At 41.6% G+C, this 24,790-nt stretch overlaps 2 protein-coding genes across 2 annotated transcripts; one reads left to right on the forward strand and one right to left on the reverse strand.

The window, feature by feature from the left end:
• Window positions 1-366: 366 nt before the first annotated feature.
• rin1b (Ras and Rab interactor 1b) lies at window positions 367-23,765 on the reverse strand (the record flags this gene model as incomplete). Its single annotated transcript, XM_083910700.1, has 11 exons — window positions 367-690; window positions 4,987-5,156; window positions 6,440-6,571; window positions 6,661-6,969; window positions 11,173-11,731; window positions 13,052-13,333; window positions 13,440-13,600; window positions 14,822-14,913; window positions 17,092-17,164; window positions 17,355-17,469; window positions 23,622-23,765. The coding sequence occupies 11 exons, from the start codon at window positions 23,763-23,765 to the stop codon at window positions 367-369; spliced, it is 2,361 nt and encodes a 786-aa protein (XP_083766826.1).
• LOC310944860 (E3 SUMO-protein ligase ZBED1-like) lies at window positions 18,362-22,402 on the forward strand. Its single transcript, XM_083910703.1, has 3 exons — window positions 18,362-19,444; window positions 20,878-21,087; window positions 21,851-22,402. The coding sequence occupies exons 1-3, from the start codon at window positions 18,375-18,377 to the stop codon at window positions 22,284-22,286; spliced, it is 1,716 nt and encodes a 571-aa protein (XP_083766829.1). The 5' UTR covers window positions 18,362-18,374; the 3' UTR covers window positions 22,287-22,402.
• Window positions 23,766-24,790: the final 1,025 nt, after the last annotated feature.

Consider the following 24,790-nt stretch of genomic DNA (forward strand, 5'->3'; position numbering starts at 1 on the left):
TCGTAGCAGGTGTCTTTGGACTTCCAGTTACACGGGTCAAATCGCGAATCCCGCGGCGTTCAGAACGGGAATTGGGATTTTATTGGATGACATCACGGCCGACCGGTTGCCAGGTTGGTCCTGCTTCCCGCTCCGGTCCGATCGAGGGAAAAAGAGTTTACCGTCAAAGGTCTGCTCCGAAGTCTGGAGAGTAGCTGCAGTTTTTTTCGTATTTTTTTATTTTTTTTTATCACAACAAAGTCCTGACCCACGATGAGACGCGACACTGCCGTAGAGAAAGAGACAGAACAAGAGAAAGAGAGAGAAAGAAGCCAGAAGAAGCCACCATCCTCCCTCCCCTTCCGCCCGCCCGCCCGCCCCTCCCACTCACTCCTCACACACCGACTCGCTCAGGTCCACAGCGCCACCTCTGGTGAGCCGCCGCATCTTGCTGAAGTCGTGGTCGGTCCTCAGGTAGGACAGCGAGGGGCCCCCCTCGCTGTGGCCCGCCAGGTCCTGGGGCTGGGCCTGCGGCGGCAGCGCCCGCATCTCGCCGCCGCTGCGCCAGTACAGAGTGTATTGCTGCGGGTCGGAGACGCCGAAGGTGGAGGCGCACAGCTGCGCCAGAGCCTGGCTGCTCTCGCCGGCTCTCCACTGCAACGTCCGCACGGCGCTGCGCTCCCCGTCCTGGAACAGTATCCGAACGCACCGCTGGAGCGAGGGAGGAGGAGGAGGAGGAGGAGGAGGAGAGAGAGGAGAGAGTGTTCATCACTGTTTTCATGCAACGCGGAGGTCAAGAGGCTTATGGAGTGAGGGCGAAAGAGGGGGAGGAGAGAGAGAGAGATGGAGAGAGAGAGAGAGAGCGGATCATCCACCACAACAATCTGAAACAAAGACTTCCCACACAAACTCAACAAGAGCCTCATTTTAAAAGAAAATAATAAAAGCGGCATCATATTTGTCTTTTAAACACATTTATGACCTTTTAACCCCGTATTCGGCGCCTGTGCGGTGTTCCGTCACACATTAAAACCTACTTTACTTCACACATCCTGTTTGTTCTGCCGTAGTTACAGTCGTATCACTTCCTAATCGACTTATTCTAGTATATAACCTCATATCTAAACAGCCATTATGTCCATATTTGTGTCTGTCTACGTTATTTATACTACTACTCATATTTGTCTTTTAAACGCTGCACTTTAACACATTTATGACCCTTTTAACCCCATATTCGGCACCTGTGCGGTGTTCCGTCACACATTAAAACCTCTGATCTGTTAAATCTGCCGTAGTTACAGTCGTATCACTTCCTAATCGACTTATTCTAGTATATAACCTCATATCTAAACAGCCATTAGCTCCATATTTGTGTCTGTCTACGTTATTTATACTACTACTCATATTTGTCTTTTAAACGCTGCACTTTAACACATTTATGACCCTTTTAACCCCATATTCGGCACCTGTGCGGTGTTCCGTCACACATTAAAACCTCTGTTCTGTTAAATCTGCCGTGGTTACAGTCGTATCACTTCCTAATCTACTTATTCTAGTATATAATCTCATATCTAAACAGCCACTATGTTCATATTTGTGTCTGTATACGTTACTGTTGTGCACTTCTGCATTTTGTTCCACATGTAATGACAATAAAGTTAAATTGTCTCACTTTACATATCATCGTTTTTTCAATCTATTTATACTCCTGTTTTACACAATCTGTTTTAAATGCTGCACTTTAACACATTTATGACCCTTTTAACTCCATATTCGGCGCCTGTGCGGTGTTCCGTCACACATTAAAACCTCTGTTCTGTTAAATCTGCCGTATTTACAGTCGTATCACTTCCTAATCGACTTATTCTAGTATATAATCTCATATCTAAACAGCCACTATGTCCATATTTGTGTCTGTATACGTCACTGCTGTGCACTTCTGCATTTTGTTCCACATGTAATGACAAAAAAGTTAAATCTTAATCTAAAAAATTTTCATATTTAGCTGTAAAACCTCAATCTTATAACATCGTCTCACTTGACTTATCATCGTTTTTCAATCTATTTATACTCCTGTTTTACACAATCTGTTTTAAACGCTGCACTTTAACACATTTATGACCCTTTTAACCCCATATTCGGCGCCTGTGCCGTGTTCCGTCACACATTAAAACCTCTGTTCTGTTAAATCTGCCGTAGTTACAGTCGTATCACTTCATAATCTACTTATTCTAGTACATAATCTCATGTCAAAACGGCCATATTTACATATACATGTACATTTGTCTGTATATGTCACTGCTGTGCACTTCTGCATTTTGTTCCATATGTAATGACAATAAAGTTGACTTTTAACCTAAAAAATTTGCATATTTAGCTGTAAGGGACCGAAAATTGACATCAAATGACGGCGTTTTAAATATATATATATATATTTAGGCGATATAACACAAATATGGAAGTTTGATAGACAGCTCTACAGCACGTCCTTCTTTTCACTCTTTCAGTCACTGTAGTTTCATAGTTTGTTAGTCATATTTGTTCAATTTCCCCTCCTTTAAGGCTGTATTTTACTGCCAATTGTGTCACAGAGTATGTTACTAATACTCCTCTAAATCTTTTATTTATGTGCTAAACTCGTCGTCCCGTGTAAATAAACCCTGCGGCAGAAAAGACAAGAAGAAGAAAAAGCTTCCACAGAGAATCCACCGGAGAGAGTGTGCGTCCACATCGGAGAATTTATCCAAAAATATAATCCAGTTTCCTGCTGCAAACTTTTTTCCTTCCAAAAAACAACAACAACAAAAACAACAACAACAACACGATGAAAGCCACAGAACCTGACAAGTGCCACTCTGGTACATAAGTTATTATATAACATCAGAGTCCAGCGCCTGCCTACGCACGCCCTCGCAACCCCCGGTTCAAATCATACACACCGTTATCCCAGATTTAAAAAAAAAACAAAAATAAACAAACATCAAACCTTCACACACACACACACACACACACACACACACACACACACGCACACGCACACACACACACAGCAGCATCAATGATCATCCACAGGTGCGAGGACTTACAGAGTCAGTGAGCTCCTCGCTGTCCGTGTGCATATTGTGTTTGCCTGCTTCGCTGGGTGGATGATGCCGCTCAGTAAATCTCATGTTATCTGACCGCCCACTTCTTCTTCTTCATAGCACTTGGCTCACTGATCCCCGCCTGTGTCGGTGCACGCAGAAATCTGGCTGCCGGGAGCGAGTTACATCGGCTATTTGAAGCCAGAGCGAGGGAACCACGTGACCACAGGCAACGCCACGACGTTTGTGGATGACAATGCCGTTCATTGGGGGGGGGGGGGGGGGGGGTGTGTGAAGAGGGGGGTGGTTAGGGGGGTGGTTAGGCCCAAAAAAATCTGTGTCTGGGACTGATATGAGTGTGTGCATTAGTGCACGTCCATCATTGTAATCCTCAGATCACAGGATTACCTTTAAAAACACTAATCCACCTTTAGATGAATTCAAATTTGCAGGACTCCATGTGTGTGTGTGTGTGTGTGTGTGTGTGTGTGTGTGTGTGTGTGTGTGTGTGTGTGTGTGTGTGTGTGTGTGTTACGACACTAACTGCAGTTAAAGTGTGAGTGAAAAAGCGTTTAAAGATAAAGATAAAGACGAGGCTGTGAAGAAGCCGGGGGACAGAAGGGAGGAAAACTAATTTTAGCCACATGTAAAAAAAAAAACGGAAAAAAAAGGCGCATCTAATAAAAATGGACACGTGTTGTGAGTCTGCAGCGTCTCAAGGAAATGATTTCTGTGTTTTTTTTGTCCTCATCAGTAAAGAGTTCTTCCTTCTGTGGCTGGAAACTGAAGTTTTCTAAAGCACTCACTCCCTCACACCAAAGGCCAGTGACACAGTCAATCAGTGATTTTAGCGTCACAGCTCACAGGAGTCTTTTTTTATGACTTTAATCTCAGGATTCAAGATTTCTTTTATGACTTCAATCTCAGGATTGTGGCTTTTTTTAACTTTAATCTCAGAATTGTGACTTTTTTTTCTCATAATTTACTTTTTTTTCCTGACTTCAATCTCAGGATTATGACTTTCTTCTGACTTTAATCCCAGAATAATGACTTTTTTCTCATAATTCAGTTTTTTCTGATTTTAATCTCAGGATTCTTACTTTTTTCTGACTTTAATCTCAGAATTATTACTTTTTTTTCCTCATAATTTACTTTTTTTCCTGACTTCAATCTCAGAATTCTGACTTTTTTCTGACTTTAATCTCATAATTATGACTTTTTTCTCATAATTCTGATTTTTTTCTGACTTTATTCTCAGAATGATGACTTTTTTCCTCATAATTCTAACCTTTTTTCTGACTTTAATCTAAGAATTATAATCATCTTTGTCCTCACCAGTACAAAGCTCTTCCTTCTACAAGAAATATAAATAACTAAGTAAAGTACTATTATGTGAATTCTGTGTTTATTACGGTAATTTACTGTAACTTAAAACATACATAATCTCAACATACGCCTGTTTTTGGACAATTGAGACAAAAACTCAAACTAATGTTATTTTAAATATGTTTTTTAGTGTTCAAAATTCAAATGTAAACACAAAATATCAGGTGTTCATGTAAACTACAGTGTTTAAAACAGCATTGGCAGTTTAATTGTCAGGCCCTTTTAGGGTTAAAATTAAGGTGTTAAAGGGTTAAGTGCAGTAACATTAAGTATTCATACTTTGTTCCATTAAAACAAATGGTAAAAAAAAAAAAAAGTGATTCATTTTCAGCAGATTTTAGCCTGTGTCATGTTTTCGCTGCATAACAAACAGGAGTTCCTTCTGTCCACACATCGGTCCACACTTCACTCCGGGCGTTACTATACTGTTTCTAACCCACACATGACTGTGTTTCAGCGCTGCCACTCACACACTCACACACTCACACACTCACACACTCACACACTCACACACTCACACACTCACACACTCACTGACCTGACTCTGTTGACTCTCCTTTTGTCTCTGAGCTTCCCGGCTCCTCCTGCAGCTCCACTCCTTCAGAGCCTCCTGGGCGTCCGGCGTCAGGCAGCCGGACAGCGGAGTGTCTCTGTCAAGGCTCTGGATTAAACACAGGCTGGCGTACACACTGGTCAGGTAGTAACCGCCTGGGAGCAAAAAAAACCACACGTGAAGACACTCAGTGTCAGAGGAAAGACACTGTTAATCCCTGAGGATTAATAGGAACAGTAAAAGAGATTCACAACCTAGAAAAACTAGGTAGACTTGGAGAGAATTACAAGAATAGGACTGAAATTGAGGATTATTACTCGTTTAGTCGGTAAAATCTCAGAAAGTGTTGATAAAACCTGGAAATGATGATAAATATAACAGCATGAATTCTGAGATTAAAGTCAGACCACTTTTTCCTCATAATTCTAACTTTTTTCTGACTTTCATCTCAGAATTATGACTTTTTTTTCCCGACTTTAATCTCAGAATTATGACTTTTTCGGACTTTAATCTCAGGATTCTGACTTTCTTCTGACTTTAATCTAAGAATTATGACTTTTTCCGACTTTAATCTCAGGAGATTATGACTTCACTCAGGATTCTGTCTTTAATCTCAGAATTCTACTTTTTTCTGACTTCAATCGCAGATTTATGACATTTTCTGACTTTAATCTCAGGATTCTGAGTTTCTTCTGACTTTGATCTAAGGATTATGACTTTAATCTCAGAATTATGACTTTTTCCGACTTTAATCTCAGGATTCTGACTTTCTTCTGACTTTAATCTAAGAATTATGACTTTTTTCTGACTTTAATCTCAGGATTCCGACATTCTTCTGACTTTAATCTCAGGAGATTATATGACTTCAATCTCAAGATTCTGTCTTTAATCTCAGAATTCTGGCTTTTTTCTGAATTCTGAATTCTGACTTTTTTCTGACTTTAATCTAAGATTGACTTTAATCTCAGAATTCAAACTTTTTTCTGACTTTAATCACAGAATAACAACTTTTTTCTGACTTCTGAGAATTATGAAAAATATTCACAAAAATCAGAAAAGATTGTTCTAATTATCAGAAAAAAACACTCAAATGAGATTAATCGATGATCAAAATAATTGATAACAGAAATATAGATCCTCACATGTGTCACAACAGTTAATTTGAGCTACGGTGGCCTTCACACACCAGAAAACAAATGATTCTCATTTTAAAGCAATTACACACTTATAACACTCCTTATTATAATCATGGGTATTTCAGTGTACTGAGTAAAATCTAAGGGATGTATCAGTGCCTCGCTAACGTGCTAACCCTCCTCTCTGCCCACACACACACACAGCGAGGGCTCACATTGATTTAACAGCTGACAGCACATTGACAGATTTCAAAATAAAAGCACAGTTTTCACAGACACAGACGAGTTCCCGCGGTTCGTACCTTCTCCTCCGAGCCAGGACGGCTCCAGCAGCTCCATCATGTACTCCACCTCCATCAGGATGTGAGGCCTGTTACACTCCACGATCACGTAGGACAGCGACGGCAGGAAGTCGTCCCAGCTCACTTCCTGTCCTGCGAAGAAACAACCGCAGGAAGACGGGGATAAAGTTGTGTAGACAGTTTAAACTTCAAGCGAACTTCAAACGAGCGTGGTTTCTCACCGTGTAAGGAGCCCATGGCCTTGTGCACGCACTTGCACACCTGCAGCAGCAGCAGGACCTTGTCGATGGGCGAGTGCGTCCGCTGCATCAGCACCAGCTTCTGCCTCACGCGCTCCACGCCGCGGCCGTCCGGGACGCCCGTCCGCACGCCCAGGCGCTCCAGGGCGGCGTCCCCTTTCAGGCGGAGCAGGTTCTGCGTGAGGCGCTGGCTGGAGCCGTCCTCGCTGTGCGACGCCACCAGGGCCTTCTCCAGGTGGGCCTTGAGAGGCCGGAGAACGCAGGAGAACATGGCTCGCTCCAGTGCCAGGTCTGGGGACAACAGGGAGGGGGACACAGTCATACCGTGTTGGGCAGACCATGGCATAGTGGAAAGGAAACTTGCCATAACACCTGAGGGTTGCCAGCTCAAATTGAATCCCCAAATCCCCCAAAGGACAAGGGTCTGGGTACCTCTGAACAAGGTACCAACACACAGGGAGGGGGACACTCATATTTCATTGAAGTAGTGTGGTCATATGGACTTAATATTACAGTCATACCGTGTTGGGCAGCCCATGGCCTCGTGGAAAGGAAACTTGCCATAACACCTGAGGGTTGCCAGCTCAAATTGAATCCCCAAATCCCCCAAAGGACAAGGGTTGGAGTACCTCTGAGCAAGGTACCCAACACCCAACACACAGGGAGGGGGACACGCATATTTCATTGAAGTAGTGTGGTCATAAGGACTTAATATTACAGTCATACCGTGTTGGGCAGCCCATGGCCTAGTGGAAAGGAAACTTGCCATAACACCTGAGGGTTGCCAGCTCAAATTGAATCCCCAAATCCCCCAAAGGACAAGGGTTGGAGTACCTCTGAGCAAGGTACCCAACACCCAACACACAGGGAGGGGGACACGCATATTTCATTGAAGTAGTGTGGTCATAAGGACTTAATATTACAGTCATACCGTGTTGGGCAGCCCATGGCCTAGTGGAAAGGAAACTTGCCATCACACCTGAGGGTTGCCAGCTCAAATTGAATCCCCAAAGGACAAGGGTTGAGGTTCCTCTGAACAAGGTACCGAACACTCATTGCCCCCCCCCCCCCCCCCCATGTAAATGGGTTAATTGGACAACTGGAAAATGAACCCCAGCCATGAGGCGGGCACATCCAGTGTACTCCTACACTCTGAGAAATAAGGGTTCCAAAAGTGTCCTACCTGGAACCATATGCTTCTGAAAAACCCTTTCCCCCAAGAAAAAGGTTCTACAAGGGTTCTGTCAAGGGAAACACTAATGGTTCCAGTAAGAACCATTTTGATCCAGAGAACCCTTTAAAACCCCTTTCCTGAATAAAGGGTTTAAAAGGGTTCTTGGTGGAACCCTCCAAAAGGGTTCCAGGAGAAATCTTTAAAAAAAGGTTCTACCTGGAGCCAAAAAGGGTTCTCCTATGAGGACAAGCTGAAGAATCTTATATGATGGTTCTACTTAGCACTTTTATACACATATATATGTATATATGTGTATAAAAGTGCTAATTAGAACCATACATATGTATGTATATACATATATACATTTATGTGCATATATACATACATATATATGTATGTATATATACACATATATTAGATCATCTGCTATAAACATATACTTATATTTGTATATTGTGTTGTAAACAGTTGATTAAATGTATTTACTGTTACAACAAGTATTATATACATATATATGTATGTATACATGTATACATATATGTATATATATACATATATAAATACATATATGTGTATATATACATATATATTAGTCCATCTGCTATAAACATATACTTTTATTGTGTATATTGTGTTGTAAACAATTGATTAAATGTGACTGTTAATTCGGTGCTTTTGTTTCCTGGCTCCTGGTTTGTCTTGACAACAGTGAGAGCCTCGTGTGTGTGTGTGTGTGTGTGTGTGCAGTGCGCATGTGCGCTCTCACACGTGGAAACACACACGTGCACACGCACACACTCTCTCACACTCACACACACACACACACACACACACACACACACAGAGTGAGTGATTCTCCTGCAGTTAGCGCTGACTAATGTGGTTAAGAATCCTCCGACAAACGCTGTCCATCCATCATTCTGTGTGCGTACACGCTCCACAATATCCTTTCCCTCCTAATTATTCATCCACACCCTCCATTTTCTCCTCTGCTCACTCCCAGCCTCCGCCTTTTCTTTTCAGCAAACTAGCAGATTACATGTAATCCGATTACAGCCGTGTCAGTAAAAACGCTCCACTCCTAAAAAGCTGCTGTTGTTGAAAGTCTTTTTTTTTCTTCTTTCTTTCCTTTCCCCATATTTATTATCACAGATCTGTGTGTGTGATTACATTTCAACCTGCCTATTTCTATCCATCGCTCCCTCCCCGTCGCAGCCTCCACTGAATCGTGCTGCTCTTCGAGTGAGCGTGGGACTGTGATATCTTTTTATGATAAACGAGTGGGGAGAGGAGGAAAAAAAATAAAAAATGCAAATGCCTCCCACCGACGCAATGCGAGATAAATCAGAATCAGAGTGCACGGAGGACGGACGGGAAGGGAGGAAGGAAAGGAAAGGAAAGGAAAGGAAGGAAGGAAGGAAGGCAGCGGCCAACCTGCTCTTCCCCTGAAGCCTCTGCAATGCCAGGCAACCATCCTTCATCACACACACACACACACACACACACGGAAAATAAGAAGACAAACCTACGCACAAGATTGTGTCAAAGGATCCGAGTACGAAGCATCCACACTAACACACTACGACGTGTCTACAATAATGAGAAAAATCCCACTTTGAATGCAGTGGATGTGAAAGGCGGGGACTTTCCTAATGCTGTTTTCTAAATACAGGACAATATGAAAGAGTGAGTGGGACTCTGTCATCTGCACCACCACGCAGACCTACTTTCACTATTCAAGAGAGAAAAAGGCTGTTTCCACAGACCTGTGGCCTCTGTCTTTTCAAATAGTCGGTACATTTACGCTAGAGAGGAGAGACGTTACTGAAACTGCACCTGTTCATCCAATCAATCCATTCATTTTGAGCCAATCCCATGCCGTGTTTCCATCACGGTACGGTTTGGAACGGTAAAAGCCCTGAATCAGGCTTACGTTTCAGTACCTTTATACTTGACAGAACAACTATGGAGGACGTCCAGCTGGTCCAGCTAGAGACGGTCTAGCTCCACCGTTGGGTTACCACTACACGGAAGGGTGCCAAAAATCGATCACTTGGCGCCGGTTATTTTGCTACATTTCCTACTGGAAACATGAAAAACATGTACCGAACCAATACCCAAACGTTCCACTGGGTGGAACTTTTTTTTTTCTTTTTTTTTTTAAATAAGTCAAATTTTGGACGACATAGTAAAGTATGACGTTTTTGTCAAATTTTGGACCCACATTTTTTTTCTAAAAAATTTTAACATTTTGGACCCCAAATTTTTTTTTTTTAAATTGTCAAATTTTGGACCCAAATTTTCGTTTCAAATTTTTTTTCAAATTTTGGACCAAATAGTATAGTATGACGTTTTTGTCAAATTTTGGACACAAATTTTTTTTTTTTTAAAAAAGTCACATTTTGGACCCAAATGTTCTTTTAAAAAAAAAATTCAAATTTTGGACCCAAATTTTCTTTTCAAAAAAATTGTCAAATTTTGGACCAAATAGTATAGTATGACGTTTTTGTCAAATTTTGGACCCAAATGTTCTTTTCAAAAAACTTGTCAAATCTTGGAATACCTAGTATAGTATGACGTTTTTGTCAACTTTTGGACCCAAATTTTTTTTCTAAAAGATTGTCAAATTTTGGACCCAAATTTTTTTTCTAAAAGATTGTCAAATTTTGGACCCAAATTTCTTTTTCAAAAAGATTATCAAATCTTGGACGACATAGTATAGTATGACGTTTTTGTCAAATTTTGGACCCCAATTTTTTTTTCAAAAAAGTTACTATACTATACGAAAGGCTGGGTCACACCCTGGAAAGGTCAACAGGAACCATTCACTCTCCTATAGTCAATTTAGGGTGTCCGATTAACCTGATCACTAATTTGCATGATTTTGGACTTTGGGAAGAAGCTGAAGAACCCGGTGAGAACGCACGAAATAAGGTAACCAACACCCATTGCCCCCGATTTTATTGGGTGAATTGGACAACTGGAAAGTTAAGCCCAGCCATGAGGGCGGCACATCTAGAGTACTCCTAGTACCACGTTTGAAGACCTCGGCTAATACCTATAATACGAATAATGGAAGAAGCCAGTACACAGAAGAATGAGACAACAGCTACACAATCGTGGTAAAATTCCGGCTGAGGAAACCAGATTTATGCTCTGTCAGCTTCAAGAATTTTATATTTTTAAGTTCACAACTGGCCGCATGCTTAACTGAACCCCATGTAATTCTGACAAGCTAACAGGGGGTGTACCGCCACCTAGTGGATTGGAGGAGAAAGGCATACCTCATCAGTGTTTGACAGTCCTGGGTGAAGACTGACCTTTCTCGTTCTCTGGCACCAGGGTGTCAATGGGAGGCTCCAGCTCTCCGCTGTCCAGCAGGCAGCACTTGGCCTGGGACAGAAAGAGCCGCAGACCCTGCAGAAGCTGCACGGAGGTCACCCGAGATGAGGAAGAGGAAGAGGAGGATGAAGAAGACATGGATTTGAGCACCTCCCTCTGCGCCAGCAGGAAGTCCTGAACCATGCCGCCAAAGATGGAGCGCCTGTCCCTGGACAGCTCTTCCACCAGCCGGGTCAGCCGCTTGTCCGGCGCAAAGAAACACACGAAAGCCTCGCTCATGCGGTGCATCCCGCCACGGCCCCGGGAGCGCACCAGCGGGGGGCGCTGGTCGGCGTGCATCTGGGCCTGGACCATGCTTTCTGGATCCGAATCCGAGCCATTGTCCTCCTCCATGCTGCTGAAGGAGCTGCTGCTGTCCAGCTCGGCCAGGGACGGAGCGGGACGGCGTTCCAGAGCCAGAGCCGCCACCTCCACGCCGGAGTCGTCTGCTCGGGCTGACGACGGCGGCTTTGCGGGATCTTCCACCTTGGCAGACGTCTTGAGCAGCAAAAAATAGACAGACATTAGCGAAGGGCAACAATCTGACACATTTACAAATGAATTTTCAACCAACCAACAAGTGAATATTAGGGTATTTTAGACAGATTTGAACTTGAAATTACACAATAATACATCATGCATTGTTTCTGGCATCATTGAAAACGATGGACTACACCAAACACTCAAGTTTTAAAGAACCTCTAACAATTATTACCAAACACAACTTGGTCCAATATATACCAACTATATGTGACAAATATGCATGTTTTTTACTTGCTTTTCACAATAAATCTACAAAAAAAAACATCCTTTATCGCAGTTTGCTACTGTTTTGGTTGGTCGGTTCGGGGATGATGATCAGGTCAACAACAGGGAGTGTTATCATGTTTTCAGGAGCTTAAAACATGTCAAATTCTCCCAGAAATATCAATTAATGTCAAATTTCCCAATGTATACACAAAATTTGACAAGTGTCGTCCAAATTGGTCCAAAATTTGTCAAAAATGTCATACTATGTCGTCCAAAGTTTTACTTTTTTTGGGAAAAAAAAAATTTGGTCCAAAATTTGACAAAAACATCATAATATACTATGTCGTCCAAAAAAATATTTTTTTTGAAAAAAAAAATTTATATTACACTTTTTTTTTTTTTATATTACAAAAAAATGTTGGTCCAAAATTTGACAAAAACATCATACTATGTCGTCCAAAGTTTTACTTTTTTTTTGGAAAAAAAAATTTGGTCCAAAATTTGACAAAAACATCAAACAATAATTATGTCGTCCAAAAAAATATTTTTTTTGAAAAAAAAAATTTATATTCCAAATTTTTTTTTTTATATTACAAAAAAATGTTGGTCCAAAATTTGACAAAAACATCATACTATTCTGTCTTCCAAAATTTGAATTTTTTTTTCCGAAAAAATTTTTGGTCCAAAATTTGACAAAAACATCATACTATTCTGTCTTCCAAAATGTGAATTTTTTTCGAAAAAAAATTTTGGTCCAAAATTTGACAAAAACATCATACTATTCTGTCTTCCAAAATTTGAATTTTTTTCGAAAAAAAATTTTGGTCCAAAATTTGACAAAAACATCATACTATTCTGTCTTCCAAAATTTGAATTTTTTCGGAAAAAAATGTTTGGTCAAAAATTTGACAAAAATATCATCGTCCAAAATTTGAATTTTTTTTGAAAAAAAAATGTGGGTCTATTTTTGGTCCAATCATACTATACTATGTCGTCCAAAATTTGACAAAAGTGTTGTGATCAAAAAATATGTCTCCGTTATTGATGTGAAAGACAAAAACCTATTACTTCAGGCACGTAGACGGACATCATGTCCTCTTCCTCCGCAGAACCCGGCGACACGGCGGGGGTTCTCCTCAGGACTCCGGCCCCGGTGTGGACTCTCCTCTGCGGGTTGGTGCCGGCCTTCTGCAGCCTCTCCGAGCCGTCGGGTTGCTCCAGCGACGGCGGCGGCGAGAAGGAGCCGACGCCCTCCAGGGACAGATTCATGGAGGTCTCGGAGAGCCGGAGCCGCATGCTGCGCTTGAAGCGGTGCCGTTTGTTCGAGGCACTGTGGTTTGTGAGTTGCGGCTGAGGAAAAGAAAGAGACACACAGACTTGTAATGTTTGTAATTCTTTTAAAAAAGCAAAGTGCTTATATACAGCCTCGGGTGACAACATAACCTTCTCCACTAACCTTGCAAACCTCTAGCTGCAGGAAGAGCGGGTTGATGAAGCAGATTTTGCCTTGTCTGCCTCGGTTCGGCGGCGCCGTTGTCTGGGCCTGGACGCTGCTTGACGGTAACGGGTCCAGTGGTCCGTTTTGGAGGTCTGAAGAACTTGGGGAGCTCCAGAAGTCTAGTCCAAAAAAAAACCCCAGGTCGACAAAGAGATAAAGAGTTCATCAGGAAAAGGAATCATTCTCTTGGACCAAGGGTGAATTCCAATTCCTTGCTTAAAATTAAGTTGAGGGCCAAGTTTAAGGGCTGTATCGTCCCCTCAATATTGAGATTTTCCGAGACCACCCCTTGGGAGCAAGGGCTACCCAGAATGCATTGCGTGTTTTCACATAACATAAAAAAGATGGCGCCGAAAGCAGCGAAACGAGTACGCTGCAAATGAAGTATTTTTTTTGTTAATAGAGATAGAAAAGTTATGAAAACCATCGTTGACGTTCCGACGAAATGCATTCTGGGATACATGGCTTTCGCGAGTACGCTCAAGTCACCACCCGATGCATACTTGGCAAAACGGGCAGAGCGAAAAACACTTCTGAACATGTTTTTTTGTTATTTTAGGTAGTTATTATCACGATAGTATGTTCAAGTTTATTTCCCACGCTAGGATGGTTTTAACTCGTTATTTGATTGTATAAACACAGCCTGACCTCCTCAAGCTTTTATTTTGGTACATCCGGTTACCGGCAGTGTGAATTTGCATATTAGCTCAACATTAAATCTAAATCTAAATGTTTCGTTTCAAACTAAATTTTCGTTTCAAACGAAACATTTAGATTTAGATTTAACATTTATATTTATATTTATGTTTAAAGGCGCCATATGTAAGAATGTGGCCAAAAACAGTTGCAGCTGAGACTCTACTGACTGCAATGATTGGTAGACGGCGGTAGGTGGCGCCACATGCCAAAACATGATTTCAAAACATAAACATGATTTGCAGTCTGCAAAATATTTTTTTTTAATGCAAATATTTTGTCTGTACTGTTGTTGTTGGTGAGTTCAGTTTGTTATATGAACATTATTCCTGAGTCTCTGTGACACATTAGGAGGATTTTATTGCCTTTTGTTGCTTTAGATTTATTACATAATGCACCTTTAATATTTATATATTTAACATTTAGATTTAGATTTTTTATTCAGATTAAACATTGAAATTATATTTTCACAAGAGAAGTAAATATCACAAAATTCACAAATATTGCTGTAAATCTGGTCAAAACTAACATTTAAAAAAAATCACATGGTTTTTATACATGTTTTTTTCCTAAATCTTAACAACTTTACAATCATATCTCATATCTCTTGGCCCAAAGTGACGCCATCTTAAGTTATTCTGTACCTTGTCCCATGTGTGAAATGGCCTCCAGCTGCCTGTGTGTTGTGGCTTTAACAATAGCCTCTGGTAGCTCCAGTGGAAAAGGCAACACATCTCTGCAGACACGACAAAAATACAAAAAAACGTCATATTTTTGCTATCTCTTCATCATATTTGCTAAAATGATTGCAGTTATAATACGATAATAAACATCATTTTTCTTTTCTTTTCTTTCAGACAACACAGACATGTTTGCTGGTGTTCCCGTCTCTGAAACACAGGCATTTGTCAGGGATTAGCGAGCGAGCCAAGGAACACATGGCTGAAAAAGTGCAGCCAAAAATAAAGTTTGTGCCAAATCTGTTTCAGGATCTTGACGGAGAGAGAGAAAATGAGAGAGAGAGAGAGAGTCTAACATCGACGATAAGAACTGTTTTTATGCTGAATTCTATTAATATGAGAAGACACAAACATGTCGTGGGCTAGCTGTTGTTAGCAACAACCGCTCTACCTGGTATTTTACGCACACACAAACCACGTAGCAACCTGTGTTTACAGATAAAAATGTAAAAGTACTGTGTTTATAACTGATTTAATGGGGGTTGTGATGTTGCGCTGACTTTCTGAGCTATAAAGCTAACCTGTAGGGGGCGTTCTAGTTCAACTTCTGACTGGGAAGACAGAGGTTATGTTATGAGTAACAAAATGTACAGTAACTTTATCATTAAAGCTGATGCCATCTTTCTTTTGGCTAACTTCCTGTCCATTGCTACTGCTAGCATTCTCCTCCATCCTCCATCCTCACAAGATTGTTTGGTGAGAAGGCGGACCATTTATTTATTATTTACACACAAAGAGCCTTACGTTGTGTTCCATTTGTAGTCGGAACTCGGATTTTCCAACTTCAGCAACCTCACATTCCCCTCGTTAGCGTAGCTTTAGCGTACATAGTAATATTTTATTTTTATCCGTGGACATGTTGCTATGCTGTTTGTGTGCACCAAATCCCGTGTCCAGGTTGTTATTGTTAGCCCGGGATATGTTTGCGTCATATTTTATATAATTATTATCAATATAATATTTTAAAAATAATAATTTTTTTCGACTTTTTCCCGACTTTCATTTGCAAAAGATTGCCTTTTTTTAGACACTAAATGTGGGTGAAAAAGGACGAATATTGGTACGCAGATGCAAAATGGCTCAGTAGCGCCCCCAAAAGGGAGACCAAGTAGGAGAGAGCTGAAACTAAGTTGCGCCAAATTTCATGAAATTTGGTGGAAACATGTCACAGCCCAAGAGGAACAGAAAAGTCTATTGGGACCATGGCCTCAACTCAACAGGAAGTTGGCCATTTTGAATTTGGTGTCCATGGTGGCGATTTGCAAATTTCTTAAATGAATAAACTCGTCGGAGAACTTTAATCGTAATATTTTTAAAAACGTGGCAATTTGTACTAAACACATAAAAGATGAAAAGCAGATTCAAACCGGTGCAGTCACGGCAAACATCGGAATTACGGCAAATTTGGACCATTCGCCACGAAACAGGAAGTGCCCTGTAACTTTGCCATACATTGACCGATTGGCTCAAAACTTCATAGGTGACATAAGAGACCCGGGCAGAAAACATCTGCACATGAAAACTAACCCAAGGACATAGCGCCACCTAATGGCGACACGGCAGCTGTGACGACACAGACACTTTTATTTTGAAATTCTGCAAAAAAAAACAACAACTCCTGAACAGTTGCTTTTCCCCAAAAAAAAGTTAGATTATTGGTTATTTGCCTTATTTGTTAGCCTCTGGTGCTGTAAAACCAAATATGAGCCCATTAAAAGCTATTACTGATTTAAATTATATTTTAAAAAAGCAGTTTCTTACATCTTAAGACACAATTTTGTGTCGAACACTGACAATATATACACTTAAGAAACTGTTAAAAGCAACAATAATTGATGTTTCCTTGTCCAAATATGTCATGCCGCGAAACAGGAAGTGCCCTGTAACATTGCCATACATTGACCGATTGGCTCAAAACTTCATAGATGACATAAGAGACCCGGGCAGAAAACATCTGCACATAAAACTAACCCAAGGACATAGCGCCACCTAATGGCGGCACGGCAGCTGTGACAACACAGACACTTTTATTTTGAAATTCTGCCAAAAACCATCACTCCTGAATAGTTGCTTTTCCCCCCAAAAAATGTGATTATTTTTCACTTGACCGGCCCCCTACTGGCCACACTAGATACTCATAGGCCCCTGGTTTATCAGTTGATATCATACATCACCTGCTGATGCAGTAGAAGGCCACCAGTCGACACAAGTCAGGGAAAGTGAGTGCTGAAGTCTCCAAGGCGAAAGCTGGTAATAGAACAGACAGAGTTTGACAGCTGTGGAGGCAGCGAGCAGACATCTGCACATTTAACAGGCTGTGTGGCAGCTGCAAATAATTTGGAGGAGCCATCTTTTTCCCCCCTCTGCAGCGTAAACACTGCACTGCAGGAGAAACGATGCGTTAGCAGAGGCCGATAACGACAGTATCTGTACTCACTGGAGTCTTCCTCGCAGATGAAGAACTCCCGAACAGCGGAGGCACTTCTGTCCACCGTCACTCTCAAACACAGCACCTTCCTCAGGCTGGAGCTGCATTTGCGCACCAGAAACGTCTGCGTACGACAACGACGACAAGAAAAAAACACACACATACGTAAAATAAAACAACAATAAACAAAAACAGGAACGTGAGTCGAGTAAAGAACAGCGACTTCACAGGAAACCGGACACAGATGGTGCAGAAAAACAAGTGTTTTTTAACGTAAACGATAATGAAAGAAAGCGACGTGTTAAAGCTGCTTTTAACACGGAAACGTTATATTAATGTGTAAAAAAAAACAACTCAAAGTACTAGTTCATTAAATATTTGTATTCACTGGTTTTCAACATAATAATACATATTATTCCCAATAATTATTAATAGTAATAATAATGAGAAGAAGAATAGATACAAACAATCACACACATATATACATATACAGTACAGTACACATACAGTGTAGTGCGTTTACATATACATATATATATACATATATATACATGTATACATATATATGTATATATATATATATGTATATATACATAAATATATATCCATATATATATATATGGATATATATATGTACATACTGTACTGTATGTGTACTGTACTGTATATGTATATATGTGTGTGATTGTTTGTTTGTATCTATTCTTCTTCTCATTATTATTACTATTAATAAGTATACATATATATGTATACATATATATATATATTAGTGCTATCAGCTAATTAACGCGTTAACGCAAACCCCCTTTTAACAGCGTCATTTTTTTTCGCGAGATTAACGCTCTTTTTGGGCCTCGCAAACTGTAGTTTTTTCACATGATATTGAAACGACAAGTGACGATAGAAAAACTACAACACCCACACCGGATGTAGCTACTAGCTAGACCGGAAACAAAACAACAGCCATGCTGTATGTATCCGCAACCCGTTACCGTCTGAGTGGAGGCTAACGAAAACGAACGAGAGAAAATGGACGGTAAAAGGATTTTGAACGGAAAGTTTTCATTTAAACGGCTGCCAAACGGTTCGCTCGATAAGACAAAAGTCATTTGTGTCTTTTGTGGGCGTGAATTAAGTTACCATCGAAGCACGTCGAGTCTTAAATACCACCTGACGGCCAAGCATACGGCTAATGCTAACTCTCCGCCTCCTCCGCGTAGCCATGCGACAACGGACGAATCCCCCCAGAAAAACATGGCTTCCAAAACTAAGAACAAACTTATCGCAGCCATAGCTAAATGGGTGGCCACTGCGTTTAGGCCGGTTAACGTTGTGGAGGACGAGGGTCTGGCTGACATCATTCGCATCGCATCCAACGACTGGACCTACGAGTTGCCCTCGAGAGCCACCATCGCAAGCCACGTTGAAATGCTGCACGAAGCGGAGAAGGCGAAGGTGCAGCGGGAGTTGGAGAAGACGAAAACAGTCGCCCTCACGTGTGATTACTGGACGTCCCTCCGCAACCACAACTACCTCAGCGTCACGGCGCATTTCTTGGACGCGCAGTGGAACCTCCAGTCGTATGCTTTGACTGTTACGAAGACAGAAGAGAGGCACCTGGCCAACGCTGCTGCAGAGCATTGTATGAAAGTAGCTGGCGAGTGGGACATCGGACGCAAAGTTGTCTCACTGACAACGGACAGTGCGCGCAATGTGGTCGCCGCGACCGGGCAGCTCCCCTTTGCGCAGATGCCGTGCATTGCGCACAGTGTGCACCGAGCCGTCACGGTTTCTCTGACCGACAGCCCGTTTGACGGCGCGCTGGCAAAGTGCAGGAGAGTCGTGGGACACTTTAGGCACAGCCCGGCAAACCAAGCGGAGCTCGAGAAGCAACAAGTGGCGCATCGTCAGCACAAAGAGTCACTCGCGCAGGAGGTTCCGACGAGATGGAACAGCACCCTGGAAATGATCAAGCGTGTTCGGCGCAACGCTGCGCCTCTGAGAGCTGCGCTGGGCCCGCACACAACCAACGTTGCCATGCCAACCGCTGCTGAGCTGGAGGAACTGAAGATGCTCGAGGCTCTGCTGGAGCACTGCAGGTAATTAGTGGTGTATCTGTGACGTGTGTCTGTCTGTTTGTTAAAGCGGAACTCGACCGGAAGTTCCTATTATCGCTGTTTTTTTTGGTGTGTATCTGCGTCATTACTTTGTTTAAAGGTCACATAGAGTGGTCCTGTTGCACATATATGCGAGTTATGGAGGTCTACTTACATACATTAACTTGTTTTTATGGTGAAAAACATCCTAGTTGCTGTAAACGAGCAGATAGAAATCCTCTTTTCAGACGCTGTTCGTCAGCCGCGATGTTTCAGAGTTAACTCTGACCCCCAGAAGACAAAGTCTTGTGATTGGCCAGTACTATTCAACACATCTGCTCTCAGAAGCACAGCTCCCCCCTCTGGAACGGTGGATGCACTGCTCCTCATTATCAAAACATTGTTTTAACAGTGTTTAAAAATAGCTTCTTCACGACTCCCCGCCGCAGTCCCTTTGACGACCTTTGACCCGTGAAACACCTCCACAACGGACGTTATTCTTCTTCTGCGGTTCAATGTACGCAACCGGATGTGCCCGGACTAGTGCCCGGAGCAGGACGATCTGCTGTTTACGTAACTATTACGGGATTTTCAGAGATCTTGCTGAGCCCCGAGATTACAATAAAACACAGCGTTCTCAGCAGTGGCTGAACTGTTTGTTTCGAAACTTCAGGGCTTCTTAAAGCGGAACTCAACCGGATGCTCCTATTAACGCTGTTTTTTTTAGTGTGTATCTGCGTCATTACCTTGTTTATGAAGCCCTGAAGTTTCGAAACAAACAGTTCAGCAACAGCGGTTCTCCGGAACAGCAGATCCTCCTGCTCGGGCCACTAGTCCGGGCACATCCGGTTGCGTACATTGAACCACAGAAGAAGAATAACGTCCGTTGTGGAGGTGTTTCACGAAAGACAGTGTCTTCTGACTCCGGGTCAAAGGTCGTCAAAGGGACTGCGGCGGGGAGTCGTGACAAAACAATTTTTAAACATTATTAAAACAATGTTTTGATAATGAGTAGCAGTGCATCCACCGTTCCAGAGGGGGGAGCTGTGCTTCTGAGAGCGGATGTGCTGAATAATAGTACTGGCCAATCACAAGACTCTGTCTTCTGGGGGTCAGAGTTCACTCTGAAACATCGCGGCAGACGAACAGCGTCAGAAAAGAGGATTTCTATCGGCTCGTTTACAGCAACTAGGAGGTTTTTGACCATAAAAACAAGTTAATGTATGTAAGTAGACCTCCATAACTAACATATATGTGCAACAGGACCACTCTATGTGACCTGTGACCTGTGTCAGAACTGTAATGTTAATGATTGGGGGATTGTGCATGTGGGAAAGATCGGTGTGTGAGTGTGTGTGTGAGAGAGAGAGAACTTTTTGTGAATGACAGTAGGTTTTACTCGTTCCCCACTGAAGCGCTTCTCTGCATTATTGCAGGTACGTGTCTGAACTTCTAGGAGGAGAGAAGTACGTGTCCTGCTCAGCGGTGCTGCCGGCACTCTGCCATCTGTCCCGAGTGATGGAGGTCATTGAGGACGACCCCGCCTACCTGATCAAGTTCAAACAAACGTTTGCGGCGGACATGGAGGTTCGCAAAGAAAAGACGGATCTCGCGTGGCTGAAAATCGCTGCGGCGCTCGACCCAAGGTCAGATTGCCACGCTTCATTCTTTCTTACGCTGTTTCTATACTTTTGTATTTCTCTCAGTGTGCTTGTTTTGTCAGGTTCTTTACATTGTATTTAGCACTGTAGCGCTCGGGGTATTGTCACAATGTTGTCATACCTGTCCTATACCTGACTTTAGATAGCTGCCGATACTATTCCGTTATGGATGCTCTGTTTGCTTTAATATTATTATCGTCATTGTTATCACCATTTTGATTATTGGGCTTTAATAAACTCCTTTATACAGGCGCAAGTATGATATGTACGACTTTCACAACGTTTACAGCGACTTTACAGACCCCTGGACACACACACACACGCATTTTGGCCGGTAATATTATTTTTTCGCCATTTTCGTTGTTTTTATGCCGCTTTCGGCACCGTTCTCCTCAGCGAGCAGGCGTTTTGAAAACGGCGACGGCTGGGATTACGTCGGCTCGGCCGCAGGTTTGCGGAGCTGAACTTCCTGGTTAACTCCTGGTCAATCGTGTTCGCCTGCTAGCTGGCTGTAAACCGTGGAATGGATTTCCTGAACGCAGTCGTGCATCATTGATGAGACGCGCCTCGGTTCAGGAAAACGCGTTCCACTTTTGCAGCCAGCTAGCAGAGAAGTCAGGGAATCACACACAGAAGGATCGTTAATTTCTGATATAACTATAGAGAATTATGTCTGTATCGGAAAACCCGATACCATCCCTACCTGCGCCTGTACTTGTGTTAAAGTTGCATTTCTTTTCATTTCAAGGTTCAAGGATCTCAAGTGTCTGAATAAAGCCGACAGGGCCGAGGTGTGGGGTTTGATCCACGCCTTGCTCCAGGACATGGAAAGGGAGAGGCCGGCGAAGCGTGAGCCTCCTACAAAGAAGCCAACTCTCATGCTCGCACACGAGTCTTCGACCGACGAAGAGGAGGACGGCGTCGAACAGTGTTTGGAGCGCTACAAAGCAGAGCCTCTCGCCGACATGGGTCAGTGTCCCCAGGAGTGGTGGTCCGCCCACGAGGGAGCACACAGCGAAATGGCCCGGCTGGCACGCAAGTACCTAGCAGCACCGGCAACATCGGTGCCTTCAGAGAGGTTGTTTTCCGTGTCTGGTCACGTCGTGCAAAAGAAGCGAGGTTCACTCTCGTCCGAAAATGTCAACAGGCACGTGTGTTTGAGCAGCTGGCTGAAAGCAAAGTAGCTGTAGGCTTATCTTTTATTGGTAAGTGTAACCGTTACTGTTCATTCATTCTGAAACAAGAGACCTGACTGCTATGTTCACAGCAAACTCCTTTAAGCCATGGTCTAAAGGCACCTGAGGCCGTGTCCTAAAACCTGCGCTTGATCATTTCACTTTGTGTTGCCGAGTCCTCGTTTACCTGAAATGTGCACCTTATTTGTCATTTTGTACTGACCTGTTTGTTTTCAATAAAAGAAAACATTTACACAAAGAACGCCGATCCACTTTTTTCTATCTTGATAAGAGCATTAAAGTGAGGAAAAATAATGGTACAGAAAGAAATCGAGGGACATTTAGAAAAGATAAAAATGTGCGATTGATTGCGATTAATCGTGAGTTCACTGTGACATCAACGCGATTAATCGCGATTATGTATATATATATATATATATATATATATATATATATATATAATATTTTAATCGTTTGACAGCACTAATATATATATTCATTTATATATACGTATATATATATCTATGTATGTATTTTTTTTATATTTATATACATATACGTATATATATCTATGTATGTATGTATATATATATTTTTTTATATTTATATATATACATATACGTATATATATCTATGTAAGTATATTTTTTTATATTTATATATACATATACATATATATATATATACGTATATATACACATACATATAGTTGTGTATATATATATGTACATATACTTATATGTGTGTATATATATATGTATATATATATACACATACATATACATATATATATATATATACACATACATATACGTATATGTGTATATATATATATATATATAAATATATAAACACATCTACATATACAACACTCATATTCAGACATAAAACACATAATATAGTAATCAATACATTTTAAAACATTACTTACAGGGAACATTAGTAAATAAACATATATATATATGTATAAAATATATAAATATATATGTATATATATATATAAATGACAGTAATCATAAAATAATAACTATCTCATTCTCTGAAAAAAAAAGTTGTCATAGTCTTTATAGATTTCATGTTAGTATTTAAGTGTTGGTTATTTGTCTTATTTCTTAGCCTCTGGTGCTGTAAAACAAGATATGAGCTCATTAAAACCTATCATTGATTTAAATTATATATAAAAAAAGCAGTTTCTTACATCTTAAGACACAATCTTGTGTCGAAAACTTAAAATATACACTTAAGAAGCTTAAGCGAGCAACAATAATTGATGTTTCCTGTGTGTCCAAATATGTATTATGCATTATTATTATTATTGAGCGTGATCGATTGATCAGGCCTCACCCCGACAGGCTCTCGGAGCAGGATGTAGAACGCCGAGTCGTGGTTGAGCGACAGCTGCAGCCACACGGGATGAGTGAGCAGCAGACGATCCAGGACGCTGAAGCCACGCTGAGACCCTCGCTGGCTACCGCCCACCGCCTGCATCTGAAACACACACACACACACACACACACACAAAGTTACTGAGAGCGCCTTTAACTCGTCTACTTTTAACCAACTCCACGACTGAGACATAACTTAGAAAATGAAGTTAAGCTCAGTCTAGTTTCCCGTTACATAACCTGAACTCTGTTCCCTCGTCTTTTTTAACTTATGCTGACTCAGCATTCCCATTCGGGAACGTACTCCTACTACTTCTAAAAGTAATAACATTAGTATAATATGTAATAAAATAAAAAATCTTCTATTGTAACACAATTTAAAAACACAGCAAAAATCAATATACAACACATTAATAGGACTAATCTACAGCAGTGTTATGATTTGATATTGATTTGTTGAGTCGTCAGTGTGACACATGACACACGTTGATGAGAATAAACAACACACCATGAACATCTCATAAGAGATAAAAAACCCAATCCCATCAGACTGTGACTGCATTAGCACCATCCTCACATTTGTGCCGTGCCAAGGGAAGAAGAAAAATGATAAAACGCTGCTTTTAAGCCTTTTGTTCTTTATGGTTTATTTTTAGACGGGATCTCAGAGAGAGAGAGAGAGAGAAAGAGAGAGAGAGAGAGAGAGAGAGAGAAAGGTGCAATAATAACTTTTATTTTTGGGTGTTCGCCATCTCTCAACTTTCCTGATATATATATATATATATATTTATTTATTTATTTATTTATTTATTTATTTATGACCAAACCTGCTTTAAAAGCAGCTCTGTTCACCTTTCCGGTCGAGTGACGAGTCGACGTTTACACTTCGTCCAGGAATTAAAGGTTTTAATGGACTTGAAGCGGCGTCATTTGGTTTGAACTGTGCCTGTGTCTTTATTTCTGGCCTCGTAATGTTGTCATTCAATCTCTCTCTCTCTCTCTCTCTCTCTCTCTCTCTCTCTCTCTCTCTCTCTCTCGCTCAGATTGGCTTGCTGCTGGATGTCACACTGTGTGGGCCGCCGGCGAACGCTTGCGAACGTAGCAGCAGATGGTTGCCATGGAAACCCG

The sequence above is a fragment of the Microchirus variegatus genome (assembly GCF_963457635.1).
Source record: "Microchirus variegatus genome assembly, chromosome: 2".
NCBI lineage: Eukaryota > Metazoa > Chordata > Actinopteri > Pleuronectiformes > Soleidae > Microchirus > Microchirus variegatus.